General features: G+C 52.4%; 5 protein-coding genes across 5 annotated transcripts; 2 read left to right on the top strand and 3 right to left on the bottom strand.

The window, feature by feature from the left end:
- Nucleotides 1-1,740: 1,740 nt before the first annotated feature.
- AA0111_g3030 (Mitochondrial-processing peptidase subunit alpha) lies at nt 1,741-3,523 on the bottom strand (the record flags this gene model as incomplete). The annotated part of the gene is made up of 2 exons (XM_028648869.1): nt 1,741-3,348; nt 3,401-3,523. 2 exons carry the CDS (start codon nt 3,521-3,523, stop codon nt 1,741-1,743), a joined length of 1,731 nt encoding a protein of 576 aa, XP_028509638.1.
- Nucleotides 3,524-4,238: 715 nt separating this feature from the next.
- AA0111_g3029 (hypothetical protein) lies at nt 4,239-6,024 on the top strand (the record flags this gene model as incomplete). Its single annotated transcript, XM_028648867.1, has 3 exons — nt 4,239-5,161; nt 5,208-5,319; nt 5,368-6,024. The coding sequence occupies 3 exons, from the start codon at nt 4,239-4,241 to the stop codon at nt 6,022-6,024; spliced, it is 1,692 nt and encodes a 563-aa protein (XP_028509360.1).
- Nucleotides 6,025-6,431: 407 nt separating this feature from the next.
- Nucleotides 6,432-7,643, bottom strand: AA0111_g3028 (hypothetical protein; the record flags this gene model as incomplete). The annotated part of the gene is made up of 1 exon (XM_028648866.1): nt 6,432-7,643. The coding sequence occupies one exon, from the start codon at nt 7,641-7,643 to the stop codon at nt 6,432-6,434; it is 1,212 nt and encodes a 403-aa protein (XP_028509361.1).
- A 537-nt stretch (nt 7,644-8,180) lies between these two features.
- On the top strand, nt 8,181-9,209 carry AA0111_g3027 (hypothetical protein; the record flags this gene model as incomplete). The annotated part of the gene is made up of 1 exon (XM_028648865.1): nt 8,181-9,209. One exon carries the CDS (start codon nt 8,181-8,183, stop codon nt 9,207-9,209), a length of 1,029 nt encoding a protein of 342 aa, XP_028509363.1.
- A 1,253-nt stretch (nt 9,210-10,462) lies between these two features.
- On the bottom strand, nt 10,463-10,942 carry AA0111_g3026 (hypothetical protein; the record flags this gene model as incomplete). The annotated part of the gene is made up of 2 exons (XM_028648864.1): nt 10,463-10,572; nt 10,624-10,942. 2 exons carry the CDS (start codon nt 10,940-10,942, stop codon nt 10,463-10,465), a joined length of 429 nt encoding a protein of 142 aa, XP_028509364.1.
- Between the last annotated feature and the right edge of the window lie 862 nt (nt 10,943-11,804).

The raw sequence follows: 11,804 nt of genomic DNA, 5'->3' as shown, positions 1-11,804 counted from the left end.
GCCTGATCGCGCTCCTCCTTGACGCTCTTCACGAGAAATCTGCTGCTCAACCTCGCGTTAAGCAAGTATATCCTCTCCCTCTCTCTTTGTTAAGGTCCCCTGCTTCTGTATACGCTTTTTCTTCCGTTGCTTACGTGCTGACGCTGCCTTATTAGCCTTCTTAAGGCTGGCAATCCGATCGCGCATTAGCTCAGCTGAGAGCATCATCACCTCAGCCCTCTTCTTAAGCTGGTTAATCGCCTTAATAATCGAAGCTGGTGATAAGCTCTTGTGCCGTCGCACGCGATCACGTATCAACGTTGATTGAGCCTCAAGTTCACGTACGTTGCTCAGCGTACAAGCCTCCCAGGGAGCCTCTAGTAGAGCAGCTAGAGTAGGCGTACGGAGCTGCACGTCTAGCTTCGAGAGGACAGCGTCTGGCTGGAGAGGAACAAGGCCTGCGCCGCGAAAAGCTAAGCAGATATTAGCTGGCGTGAACGCTTAATCAAACGCTGTCTTAAACGCTGGCAGAAACTCGAGCTTAGTGATGTAGTTAATGTAGTAGCAGATTAGGCTCTCCACCTCACGACTGTACGCGCGCTTTAACAGCGAGAAGCAGCTAACGTCAAGAGGTTGAAGCAGGTGAGATGAGTTAGGCGACATGCAGAGCGTGTAGATGTTGTTCTCCTTGCAGAGCTCTTAAAACTCAAGGGATTAGTAGCTCTCATGGCCGTTAAGGACGAGCAGGCGACGCGCACTAACCATGCGAGTCTTCGTGTAAGCGTTAAAGTGCTTTAGCCACTCTACTCCTAGCTTGTTAGTTGTTCAGCTATTGTCGCTGACTGCGATCGCCTAGTCGCGTGGGATCTCTGCTTCCTCGTACCAAGCAGACAGGTGATACTAGCCAGCAAAGATGAGGAATGGTAGGACTGACCAGCCAGCAGCGTTAATCGCAGCGATTAACGTTACCCACTCGCGATTACTAGGTTAGATAGCCTTTAGCCTACCTCTTCTCTCTAACGCTGTCACGACAAGCTAAGTCGTAATCTTGCCTATTATAAAGCCAGCTTCGTCAAAGTTGTAGACGTTATTATCGCAGATGCCGTACTTAGCCTTTGTCTGCTCTACGAGCTCAAACTAGGCGCTAATTAGGACTAGATCTTCGCACAGAGCTCTCTGCCTATCGTACGCTCAGTTAAAACACGTCGTGAGACTGTCTGTACGCTTAACGAAGTTAGCTAGCCACTTCTGTCCAACCTAGCCTGCGCCGCGCGCAGCGAGCAGCTTATCAGCCATATCACGTACAGCTGTGTACGTAGGTGAAAATCCACGTAGATCTAGATCAAGTATATAGCTAACGATTACCTGCTCCTCTAGCTGGGTGAGCTTCTTTAAGTTAGGCTGGCAATCACGTCGGGCGGGTTTGCTAGCGCGTCGGCGGTGGAGGGTAGCGCGAGAGACTTCAAACGTCGCTGCAGCGCGTCTCTTAGTCTAAATTTGACTTGTACTAAGAGCTAAGATTGCAAGGTTTATATTAGCCTCACGAGAGGCGTTTTAAGTTAGGGTAGGTAGAGCCATAAGTGATTTGAGGTCGTAGGTTGCGCAAAGTTGGTGGGGTGGCTCACTCGCTTGCCTGGCTCACTCGCTTGCCAACCATGTTACATAATCATGATATTTCATCATTTCTTTCCCAGCCCTATAATACATAAGCTACATTTACAATCACGTCACCAGCGAACGGCTCAGAGGGGTTGCAATTTCCTATCTGCGACCAAGCTTCCACCTAGCGATGCGGGTCTGAATATCATCCCAGGTAAACTCCTTCCTTTTGAGGCCTTCCTGTTCACCCTCTTGCAGCACAACAGTCGGGGCTCCAGATCCACCTCCGACATTCTTGACTTGTCCACCAAAGACGTGACGAGCTACTCTCCTCAGGTCTTTGACGGAAACGTCCTCGATCTTTTTGCACATTTCCTTGACGCCGACTTTACGGCCGTGAACCTGGACTTGTCTGCCAAGATCTTCTAGTTCTACCATTCGGCTTTCGAGGTTCATGAGGAGCGAGGAGCGGAGTTGGTTCTTTGCGCGCTGGACTTCAACCTCGTTCAGCGCGGCGTATCCGGTTTCGTCTCCTAGCGATTTGAGTTCGCGGCACATGACCTCGAGCATTTGGGCGACGTGCGAGGGGGCACATGATGACGCGATGCCAAAGAGGCCGCTATCAGTGTAACTGTGGTTGAATGCAACGCAAGATTCTACCCATCCGTGCTGATTTAGTACGTTGGTGTATAACCGCGAGTACATTCCCTTTCCAGGCCCACCTGCACTGAAGGAACCGCCTCCACCGAGGAGTGTTTGCAGAGTTGCGAGGGCGTAGATGTCGGGCGATGAGATGGGGAGGGCTTCGAAGGCGAGGTGGATGTGCGATAGGCGTGGGAGCATAGGGTTTGCCGGTGGCGGTATCGGAGGTAAGGTGAGGAAGCCACCGGTATATTGCGACGGTAGTGATGTGTCGATCGGTGGGAAGTTCAAGTCGAGTGATGTATTGACTGAAGCGTTGGAAGTAGCGGATGTGGAGATGTTCTTGAAGAAGGGTATCTTGGAAAGGAGTTTTGAGGATTGCGGCGGTGCGCCGGTGGGTGTGGGGTGGTCGGCTGTGAAGACCTGTTGTTGGGGTGCAGAGTTGGAAGCTGTGCTTTCTGATTCTAGACTGATGAGCGATGGACCGGTGCCCTTCTCCATATCGCCAAAGTATTGTTCTGTCAAGCGGACGGCTTCGTTGTGGTTTACGCCAGCAAAGGCTACCACTATCCTGTCAGGCTTGTAGAACTCCTTCCGGTATGCTTCAACGACGGCGCGGTTGATGAATGGTAGGCGCTCCTTGGGACATAGCAGTGGGTTGCCTAGGGTGTTGTCTTTGAAAGCTGCCATGTGTACTAGTTCGGGCAGGATCAATTCTGGCTTGCTCCAGATCTCGCCAATCTCGTAGTCAGCTGTCTCAAGCTGTTGCTGTATCTCCTCTTCGGTGACTAATGGATCGCGGATTGTTTCTGCAAGGACACCGACGGTGGTGGGCACGGCGGAGTTAAAGGTGGCAGACTGGTACATGAGCGACTCTCGGCTGGAGGCGCACTGTATGTTACCGCCCAGTGTTTCTATCTTCTCCATCATCTGGTCGCCGGTGGTGGAGCGTGTGGACTTGAAGGCGAGACGGTCGATGATGTGACTGACTCCGCGCAGTGCATCGTTCTCATATCGTGAGCCGGCGTCGACATAGACTCCGATACCCGAGAAGTGGCCCGGCAGGGCTTCGGTAGCGACGCGGATGCCATTGGGGAGGGTGGTGATCTGGTCGAGTTCGGTGGGGTCCTGGATGGCAGTTTAGAAAGGCTTCGGCGTGCTACGTGAACTCAGTGCTAACCCTCTCTTCTGCAACTGCCGTGGCGAGATTCCTTCTACCTGCGCATGCTGCTGATCGTGTGAGCGACGCAGACGTCTTGGACAGTCCCCGGGACAATGGTCGGTACGTGTGTGGTCTTAACATTTCTGGTGGTGTATGCTGCCGTGACGGCGTTCGGAAAAATTCCATTGGCAATCATGGCCCTGACATAATATTGCGTCACGTGGGCGTTCCCACGAGGTCGGGAACAAGAGCGGCCCCACCCCGCGATCAGCGCATGAGCGCATCAGCATGAGCTCTGAACTGTCATGTTGGTTTCAATGCTTTGATATATCTGCGGGGAACTATATTTAGTCCGACAACTGCGGTGGTGATGCAGACATGGGGGTTAGAAGAGTGCGGTGGACCATCATGTCATGGATCTCTGGCAGCTGTCGACGGCCTTGTCCGAGGGTAGGTATCAAGCCGGACCGTTCCACATGACCTTTGAATCTTGGTCGAGAGGCCCAACAAGACATGACTTCATTATCGCGACTCTAGAACCCTATTACCCGTATACGTTAACGGCCCGTGGTCTTGGAAGACCCCATCGCAAGTCTAGAGGTGGCTTACTCCTCACAGAGCTCGTTCTGGTTGCTTGGCCCCCCGGCCCTGGCCCCGTTCGTGCGCCATTTGCATTGCATTTGCATTTGCTGCATTTGCCTCAGTGCCTCAGTGCCTCACACACCCACCCGTGTGAGCTCTTGTAAACGGGTTTCCCGTGTCGTCTGTCAAACGCTGTCGAAACTCGCGCATTCACACTTTCCCGCATACCATACCCCAGCTGAACGCTTATACCCTCGCCCTGCGCCGCTAGGCGATGTTCACCACAACAACCACGCCAGTTCTCCCAACTGCGACTGCTGTACCCCCCAATTCCACCTCCCCACGGCCCACGGGCGTTCACAGAGGCATCAGTTTCCTGCGCAATCTACACCTGCACTCAAACAGCCAAGGCGACCCTCCACGTGAGGATTCCCGAACGGGAACACGACCACGCGCCTCAACACACACTCCACCTGCCTCGCCTGCCTTTGCCTCCTCGTCCTCCCACCCCACTGTCCCCCGTCGAGAGTTGCTATCGAGGAGCCAGACAGCCGACAGTCAACTGCCGCCGACCGACTCCCCACCCGCCTCTCCGAAACCGACCATGACGAGAACCCGTTCAGAGACGGCCCAACCTCAGCTCCAGGTGCGCAACAACACGGGGCCAACGCCGACCTCAACGCCAGGACCCAACAGCGCACAAACAATGGAAGGCGCCTCCGATAGCACAGGCGCAGCCAAGCACCTGCCGTCGATTCGCTTTATCCCGCACCAGGATCCCCGAGCCGGAAGACCTTCGTTGATCTTCCCCACCATCAACCGTACGCTGCCCGACGAGAGTGCAATCCTTCGCGTAGGAAGGTATTCAGAGCGCGACAACATACCTGAAGTCCAGACCAACGCCCCATCGGCTGCCGCCATCGGATTCAAGTCCAAGGTCGTCAGTCGGAAGCACTGCGAACTGTGGTGCAAGGACGGAAGCTGGTATATCAAGGACGTCAAGAGCTCATCGGGTACCTTTTTGAATCACATTCGTCTAAGTCAGCCCAACGTCGAGTCAAAACCATTCCGGATAAAGGACGGCGATATCATCCAACTGGGCATCGATTTCCGTGGGGGAGAGGAGATGATCTTCAGATGTGTCAAGATTCGTGTTGAGTGCAATCGTGGCTGGCAACAGGGGCTGAACACATTCAAGTAAGCTTGTTTACTCGTGCTATAAGCTTGCCATTGACTCTCACAGTAAACAAACCCATCAGCGACTACGAGCACTTGCCAAGAGCAAGAAGGAAGTCACGGGAGATGCTTCATCTACGCATACGTCCGAGTGTGCCATCTGTTTGATGTCAATAGCGGTAGGTCTTGCCTGATTTCACAGCCGACTTGTACTGATCAGTATACAGCCTTGTCAGTCGCTATTCGTAGCACCCTGCTCCCACGTCTGGCACTACAAGTGCATTCGTCCCATCTTAAACGGTCCCACTTGGCCCAACTTCCTCTGCCCGAACTGTAGGGCGGTAGCGGACCTTGAAGAAGACGTAGAAGACATGGGCGAGCTCGAAGACTGGGAAGGCGATGAGGAAGTAGTCAATGGTGCCACAATTCCTGATGCCAGCGCAGAGCAGGGAGACCGCCACGTCACACCTCGTGCCTCTGTTGCCCCTCTGAACGGTGCCGATTCTGATGGCGGTGTTGATCTTACGGATCTACATCACCAAATCACAAACATTGAGAACCAATCGGCATTGGAGACTCCCGATCGCCAGCTTACACCTCCAACATCGTCCGTCACACAACCGGTCTCTATCAACGTCAATGGAGCGAACGACTATATGGGACTGTCGCCTCTGCATCCTCCTCACGGCAGTGGCCTAACGCCTGATCGCGTACAGGATGGTCCCATGACTCCAAGGAATGACGCTGGGCCGTTTGTTCTCGATGGTAGCGCTGGACGTGCAGCAGGCAGTCGAATGCGCGACACATCTCCGACCGACTCCGATAGCAGTGGAGCGCGAAGCAATAACGGTGCACCGACTCTACCTCCTGTACGCTTCGACTAGCCAATCGCTAAGTGGGCGGCGAGGTGCCTTGACCAACTCTTTCTCTTATTCCCTCGTTTCGGGGTCTTTTTGCATCTTTTCGGGAGTTCTGGCGTAATCAAAGCGAATGTTATGATGGAATGGTGGATCATGTTGCAATGCGATATACTTCAAGAGTAAGCAAGATATACAGGTGGTGGAAGACTGGTAACTAATGTATTGTACCAAAGTCAACTAAACATCTGTGTCTCTGTCCGTGTCCGCGTGAAACATGCAATCTTCTGGTAGTTGTGCTATTGGGTATCTACGCTATAATACTGCAGATCATAACTCACAAAAGGCCAATAACGATCATTACGTATGTACACATGGGTTCAACGTCTTAACATCACACATCACCTGTTCCAATATTCCCAGTCAGCATATCATCACTCACACTCGAACATACCCCCCATAGCCCTCCCCTCATGGCTCGCCCTCCACTCCTCCAACAGCACCATAACCTCCTGCCTCGTATCTTCGATGATGCCGTCCATCTTGATGTCATTCTTATCATATCCAAATGGATCCTCCAGTTGCACGCCAATTCCCTCAATACCGTAGAGTGTGAAGGCGATGATAGCCACAATAGGTACACTCCACCACCTGTAGTCATCTACAATGGCAAACGGCAGAACACAAGCATAGAGTGCCAGGACCTGCTTTTGGTGGATCAGATGCGCGACGGGAATGGGCGTGCTGTGAATAGTTTCCATGGTGCCATACGCGGAGACGAGAGTGTTCAGCTGAACGGTCATTTGAGAGGAGAGGGGCGCGTGGAACCAGCCTCTGTCGTGGCCTCGGCGGATGTAACCTTCCAAGAGGATTGTAAGTTGTAAGGGTAAACCGAGACCTTGGTCTTCGTAGCCCATCAGGCCTTCTGGAAGAAGTGATACATATTCATCTTTCTTCATGGGTGTCGTACCATCGCCGTTTTCTAGCGTGGCGGTGGATGACCCGAGCAGAGGTGTGGTACTTGTGCTGTTTACGAGAGTAGGCGGGAACGAAACCGTGCCGAAATTGGAACCTGTGCGGTCGATGTAGCTGGGGCGCCTGGATACGGGGCGGGAGCGTTGCGGGTAGACGCTTGGTTGTGGAGGCAAAGAAGCGAGACTCGCAGGTGGGATATTGAATTCTGCGCGCAGGTTGTGCTTGATGGAGTAGAGAACTGCTACGAGGACCCGTACTATCTTCTCTGTGTCTCTCCTCTCCTCTTCGGTGGAATGTCCGTCTTTGTCTCGCGAGTTCACCAGACAGATTCGAGCAAGGTTTCGTACGGAGGTTCCGATTGTCGTGAGGCAGTTTCTTCCGGTCCAGAATCGGTCGTAGCCTGTGCTATTTCTGAAGACCAGCATTAGACCAACCACGATGGAGAGCGACGGTATAATGGTAGCAGGGATGGATATACTGTCTACATAGCGCGTATCGATGTAGACGATCAAGGCGGTGAAGAGCGAATGAAGCAGTACTGGCATTAAGATTATGTTGTGTATAGCGCCCTTCGAGAAGCGGAGAACGAGAGGCAGACGTCGAGGTTTACGGCGAAAAGCATGAGCGAGAGGGTAAGTGGGTCGGCGCGTAGGGAGGGTAGGCGACGACATGGTTGATGATGTCGGCTTGAAGCTGGGAGCTAGAGAAACAGTGTTTTGCGCGCTCAGGATGAATTGATATAGGTGAAAAGAGAGCCCGCTCTCGTATCTCCCCGCGATAGAGGTGAGGCGGTAAGTGTGGGGACGATATGGGGAAGACGTAAAGATGGCAGGGATGCGCGCCGTGGACCGAGTCGAAGCTTTCTATACGAAACTCAAACGATGGCATGCGTCGGCGCGCATAGCTTCTGGTGTCCAGCACAGATGCGCTAAGGCTATCCACGAGACGCAATGGATACTTTGAAGCGACTGGTGATTTCACAGGGTCTATCATCACATGCTGCATGTGAAGACGGGTTGACAACGTGAGACCCACGTGCGGGCCGATGACGCGATAAGCATTTCCCGAGCACACCTCGGCCAAACGCGTGTGTGACTTATTTTCTACAGCTCAATACCAACACCATGCAGCCTCGATAGCACCGACTGTCCTTCCCACACGCTTCCAAGCCTCCCCTAAGTGTCTTACCACATATTTATATCCTTGAAATGGAAGACCCACACCCAAACACCACCACAATTCCTGCCTCCACCGCTGCGAGCCAACCGACTCCACAACCCGATGCGATACCTTCACCCTCACCACCCTCACAGCCTACATTCCTGCGAAGATTGCAGTTCCTTCTCCTAAAATACCTCGCCAAAACCGCCGGCACCACAGACCGCACGCTCGTCCGCCTCGCAAAACTCCTCTCTACACCAAACGGCACCGACGTCCTTCTCTGCACAACATCCTATACCTTGACTCTCGTACATTCCGTCCTCTCCCGCGTCCTTGAACGACGTCTCGCGTCTATAGCCACAGAGATAGCCGAGAAAGCAGAGGGTGTCTTGCTCCCTGGCGAAACCCTTATAGCCACCCTCCCAGCCCCCACCAGCACAAAAGTCATCGCCCAGGTCGTCGGAAGTTCGAAAGCTCTTTCTGATGTTATATCAGACTTCAGGATATTTGTGAGGCTGTGGGGAGTGCTGGGACTGTATACCTGGGCCCGAGACACCTATCGGGACCCATTACCACAAGGTGCCAGCAGGAAAGAGAAGATACTGAGGGTGTTGACGTGGTCGGCTATAACATCGTGTGTTGGTTTCCAAGTCCTAGAAAACGGCGCATATCTTAGCTCAAAAGGAGCTTTGACGACAGCGAGCTGGACGGGAGATGTGGGTAAAGCACGAGAGAACACATGGTGGCTGTGGAGTTCGAGGTTCTGGGCCGCATATGTAGGCGTTGAGCTTGTGCGTCTGGGTGTCCAACGGTATTACTCTTCGTCATCGCCATCAATACTAGCGAGTCAGGGTGATGGGGAGAAAGAGGATAAGATCCAGGCGGAAGAGCGGATGAGAGCGCAGAAACTGGAGAACTGGCTTTGGTGGAAAGACCTCGCATCCAACCTGGCATATGCGCCCATGACTGTCCACTGGTCGATGGAAAAAGGACTGTTGAGTGACTGGGGTGTTGGGGCTTGTGGCATGGTTGCTGGTGGAGCAAACTTGGCTGATGCATGGAGGAGGAGTGCGTGAGTACTGTATCTGGCCATGAGAAGTCGTGTATAATCTGTGGCTGCATTTTTAGGAGAGAAATGGCTCCGCGTCTGACCCCTGTCGCCGTTGGAGCTTCGACTTTCAAAAGGTTTAAGTGAAGCAAAGGATAGGAGGACATAAAGACGAAAGTAGTCGGTTCTGGCTATCTTACTCGAACGCTCACGGCTTCGTCTTCCTCAAATCTACGCATCTTTCCTCACGAGTCATCATTTGAGTAACGTTGTCTAGCAAATGTCTGGTCATCCAACTCATTGTAAACGCGTTTGATAAAGTTGATCTGATTGTTTAAGGCACGCCTCTATCTCGTGTTGAACAGACAGCAAGACATACTGAATCCAACTCATTCAGCGGGTTAAGCAGAGTATCACCAAAGAAGCAGTAATGACTGTCCATGTTCTCGCGTCGTTGCCAGCTCCATATACTCTTATTCTGTTACCATTCCCCACTGATACAACGAAAGCGAGAATCTAGCAGGTGATTTTGTGGCTCACTTTTCCAGTAACAGGTTGACATGGTGTGCTGCCCAGTATGAACTTGTAGGAGGTAAGATCTTTTGTGCACTGCAGACCTGAGAACGTTTTGACTGCGCATGTGTCAGCATGATGGCGAGATACCTGACTCAGCCTTTATTGCGTCTGGGTGTAAGTCAAAAATCCTGCAGGTGCTTACCTTTACATTTAGGATTGCCCACGTCGTTGACCGTAATGCTCCCCAAAATTATGTCTGGTAGGTCCTTACATCCACTGGAAGATTCATCTTGGTAACAGTGCGTACTTTCATTTGGCTGCGTAACATTATAAAGGGTTGATATCGTTGTAGATGAATTGCGGGTTTCACGCATCTCACGCGTCTTCTTTGATAGGAAGACGGCGAATCATGTAGAATCGCTTGCTACCGAAATAGTACGAAATTGAGATGGAATGATTTTGATACGTACTACCACGTGAAAAGACATCATCTGGGCAAATCTCCCATTCCAGGCGTTCGGTTTCAACTAATCACTATGCTGGTAGAAACCGCAAGACTTGTTCAAACGTTTCACAAATATATACATGAACAAACTACTTCCATGACCACAAATTTCACTCTGGGATGGAAAGTCTCGTAGGACACATCGATCTCTCGTTACGACTCGCCCACTGACAGCATATTGAAGCCATGGCGAGCCCTTCGCTCATGGGCTTCACCACAATTCATTTCGAAGTCCCTATTGAGATGTTTCAAAAACATATCTACCACCCAGAGCAAGCAACGAAGGCGTTGCCGCTTGCACCAGTGTGAGTGATCTCTCCCGCACGCTGTCCAGCGGTGTTGAAGATAACGCGGTCAGCACCTGGAGAGCCTGAAGATATGGTCAGCATATGTTATGTGATAAACTTGATGACCAACTTACCACCAGTGTAAGCACCAGAAGTCCTCAGCGGGAACTCTTGGTAGGGTCCAGAAACGAGGAAGTCAAAGCCCTCGTAGTTGTTGTACGTGTGTGGGTAGGTGGAGCTACCAGCCTCATCACCTTGACGGTAGTAGTTGTAACCCGCGTTGCGTGCGGTAGTAACTTGGGCGGAGGTGTAGCATGTTGAGCCGCAACGGACGTAGCAAGATTGTCTGGCCTCGACAGCGGCAATCTCAACTGCCTCCTCAGTGGGTGCTGAAGTAGGGAGAGCGAGGGCGACGGGCGCGATTAAGAGGAGGGCGTTAATGAGGAACTTCATGGTGGCGGCTGGAGAGAATGAGACGACGAGCGAGTGTCTTGTCTGAAGCTGTGTAACGAGGGATCGACGGGGCTGTTGGACCTGCCTTTCAAATGAATGGTACAAGATGTTAGCTTTATACCCTCATTCTGCTTGTCACCGAAGTAGTCCAGTGGTAGTCCAGCGGTCGCCTCCGAACCATCACGACCCTAAAAAGGAAGATCATAACTCGAAATTAATTAACTCCGGACGCAGACGTCGTTGGCATCCTTCCGAAAGGAACAGTTGCTCCGCGACAACGGGCAATGGGCGTCTCTTAAGCTGGGGTACAACGGCCTATCACAGACTACCACTTCCGGCGTGGCACTTACGACACCATACTAAGCATGGACCCTCGGTCCTTCCATACATCAACCACCCTCTCACGTTGCTCATTCTCATTCGTCCTGATAGTAACATCTTGCATGAAGAGCCGCTACCAAGATGACCGGACCGTCGACATCCCTCGCGCTATCCCATGCTCCAAGACATGCGACTTCCGCAGATCAGGAAGGTACGGACAACCATTCGCCGGTTATCTCCCGGGACTAAGATGATGTGTTTCAAAGCTGCTTATCGCCGGAAATCTCGTGGTCGGGCACATGTGGGTGTACGATAGGCTGAGTGCGGCTAGGGATCGACAGGGAAACTCGGCAACTAGTGCTGAATCTGGAAGGTGGGCCTGGGCATTGGGTGTGGGAGGGATAGACTAGGAGATCGACTACAACGACGGTAAGGGCGGATAGCAGGTGGTGAGTAGAGCGAAGCCGGCCGCTAGCTGTCGAGGGAAAGTCGATTGCTGGACTCAGTGCACTGGTTGCGGTCTTGACTGTTCTCTAGTACT

Source organism: Alternaria arborescens (assembly GCF_004154835.1).
Source record: "Alternaria arborescens strain FERA 675 chromosome Unknown contig_5, whole genome shotgun sequence".
NCBI classification, from domain to species: domain Eukaryota; kingdom Fungi; phylum Ascomycota; class Dothideomycetes; order Pleosporales; family Pleosporaceae; genus Alternaria; species Alternaria arborescens.
The sequence above is the reverse complement of the archived record's forward strand: the minus strand, read 5'-3'. Positions and strand labels throughout refer to the sequence as shown.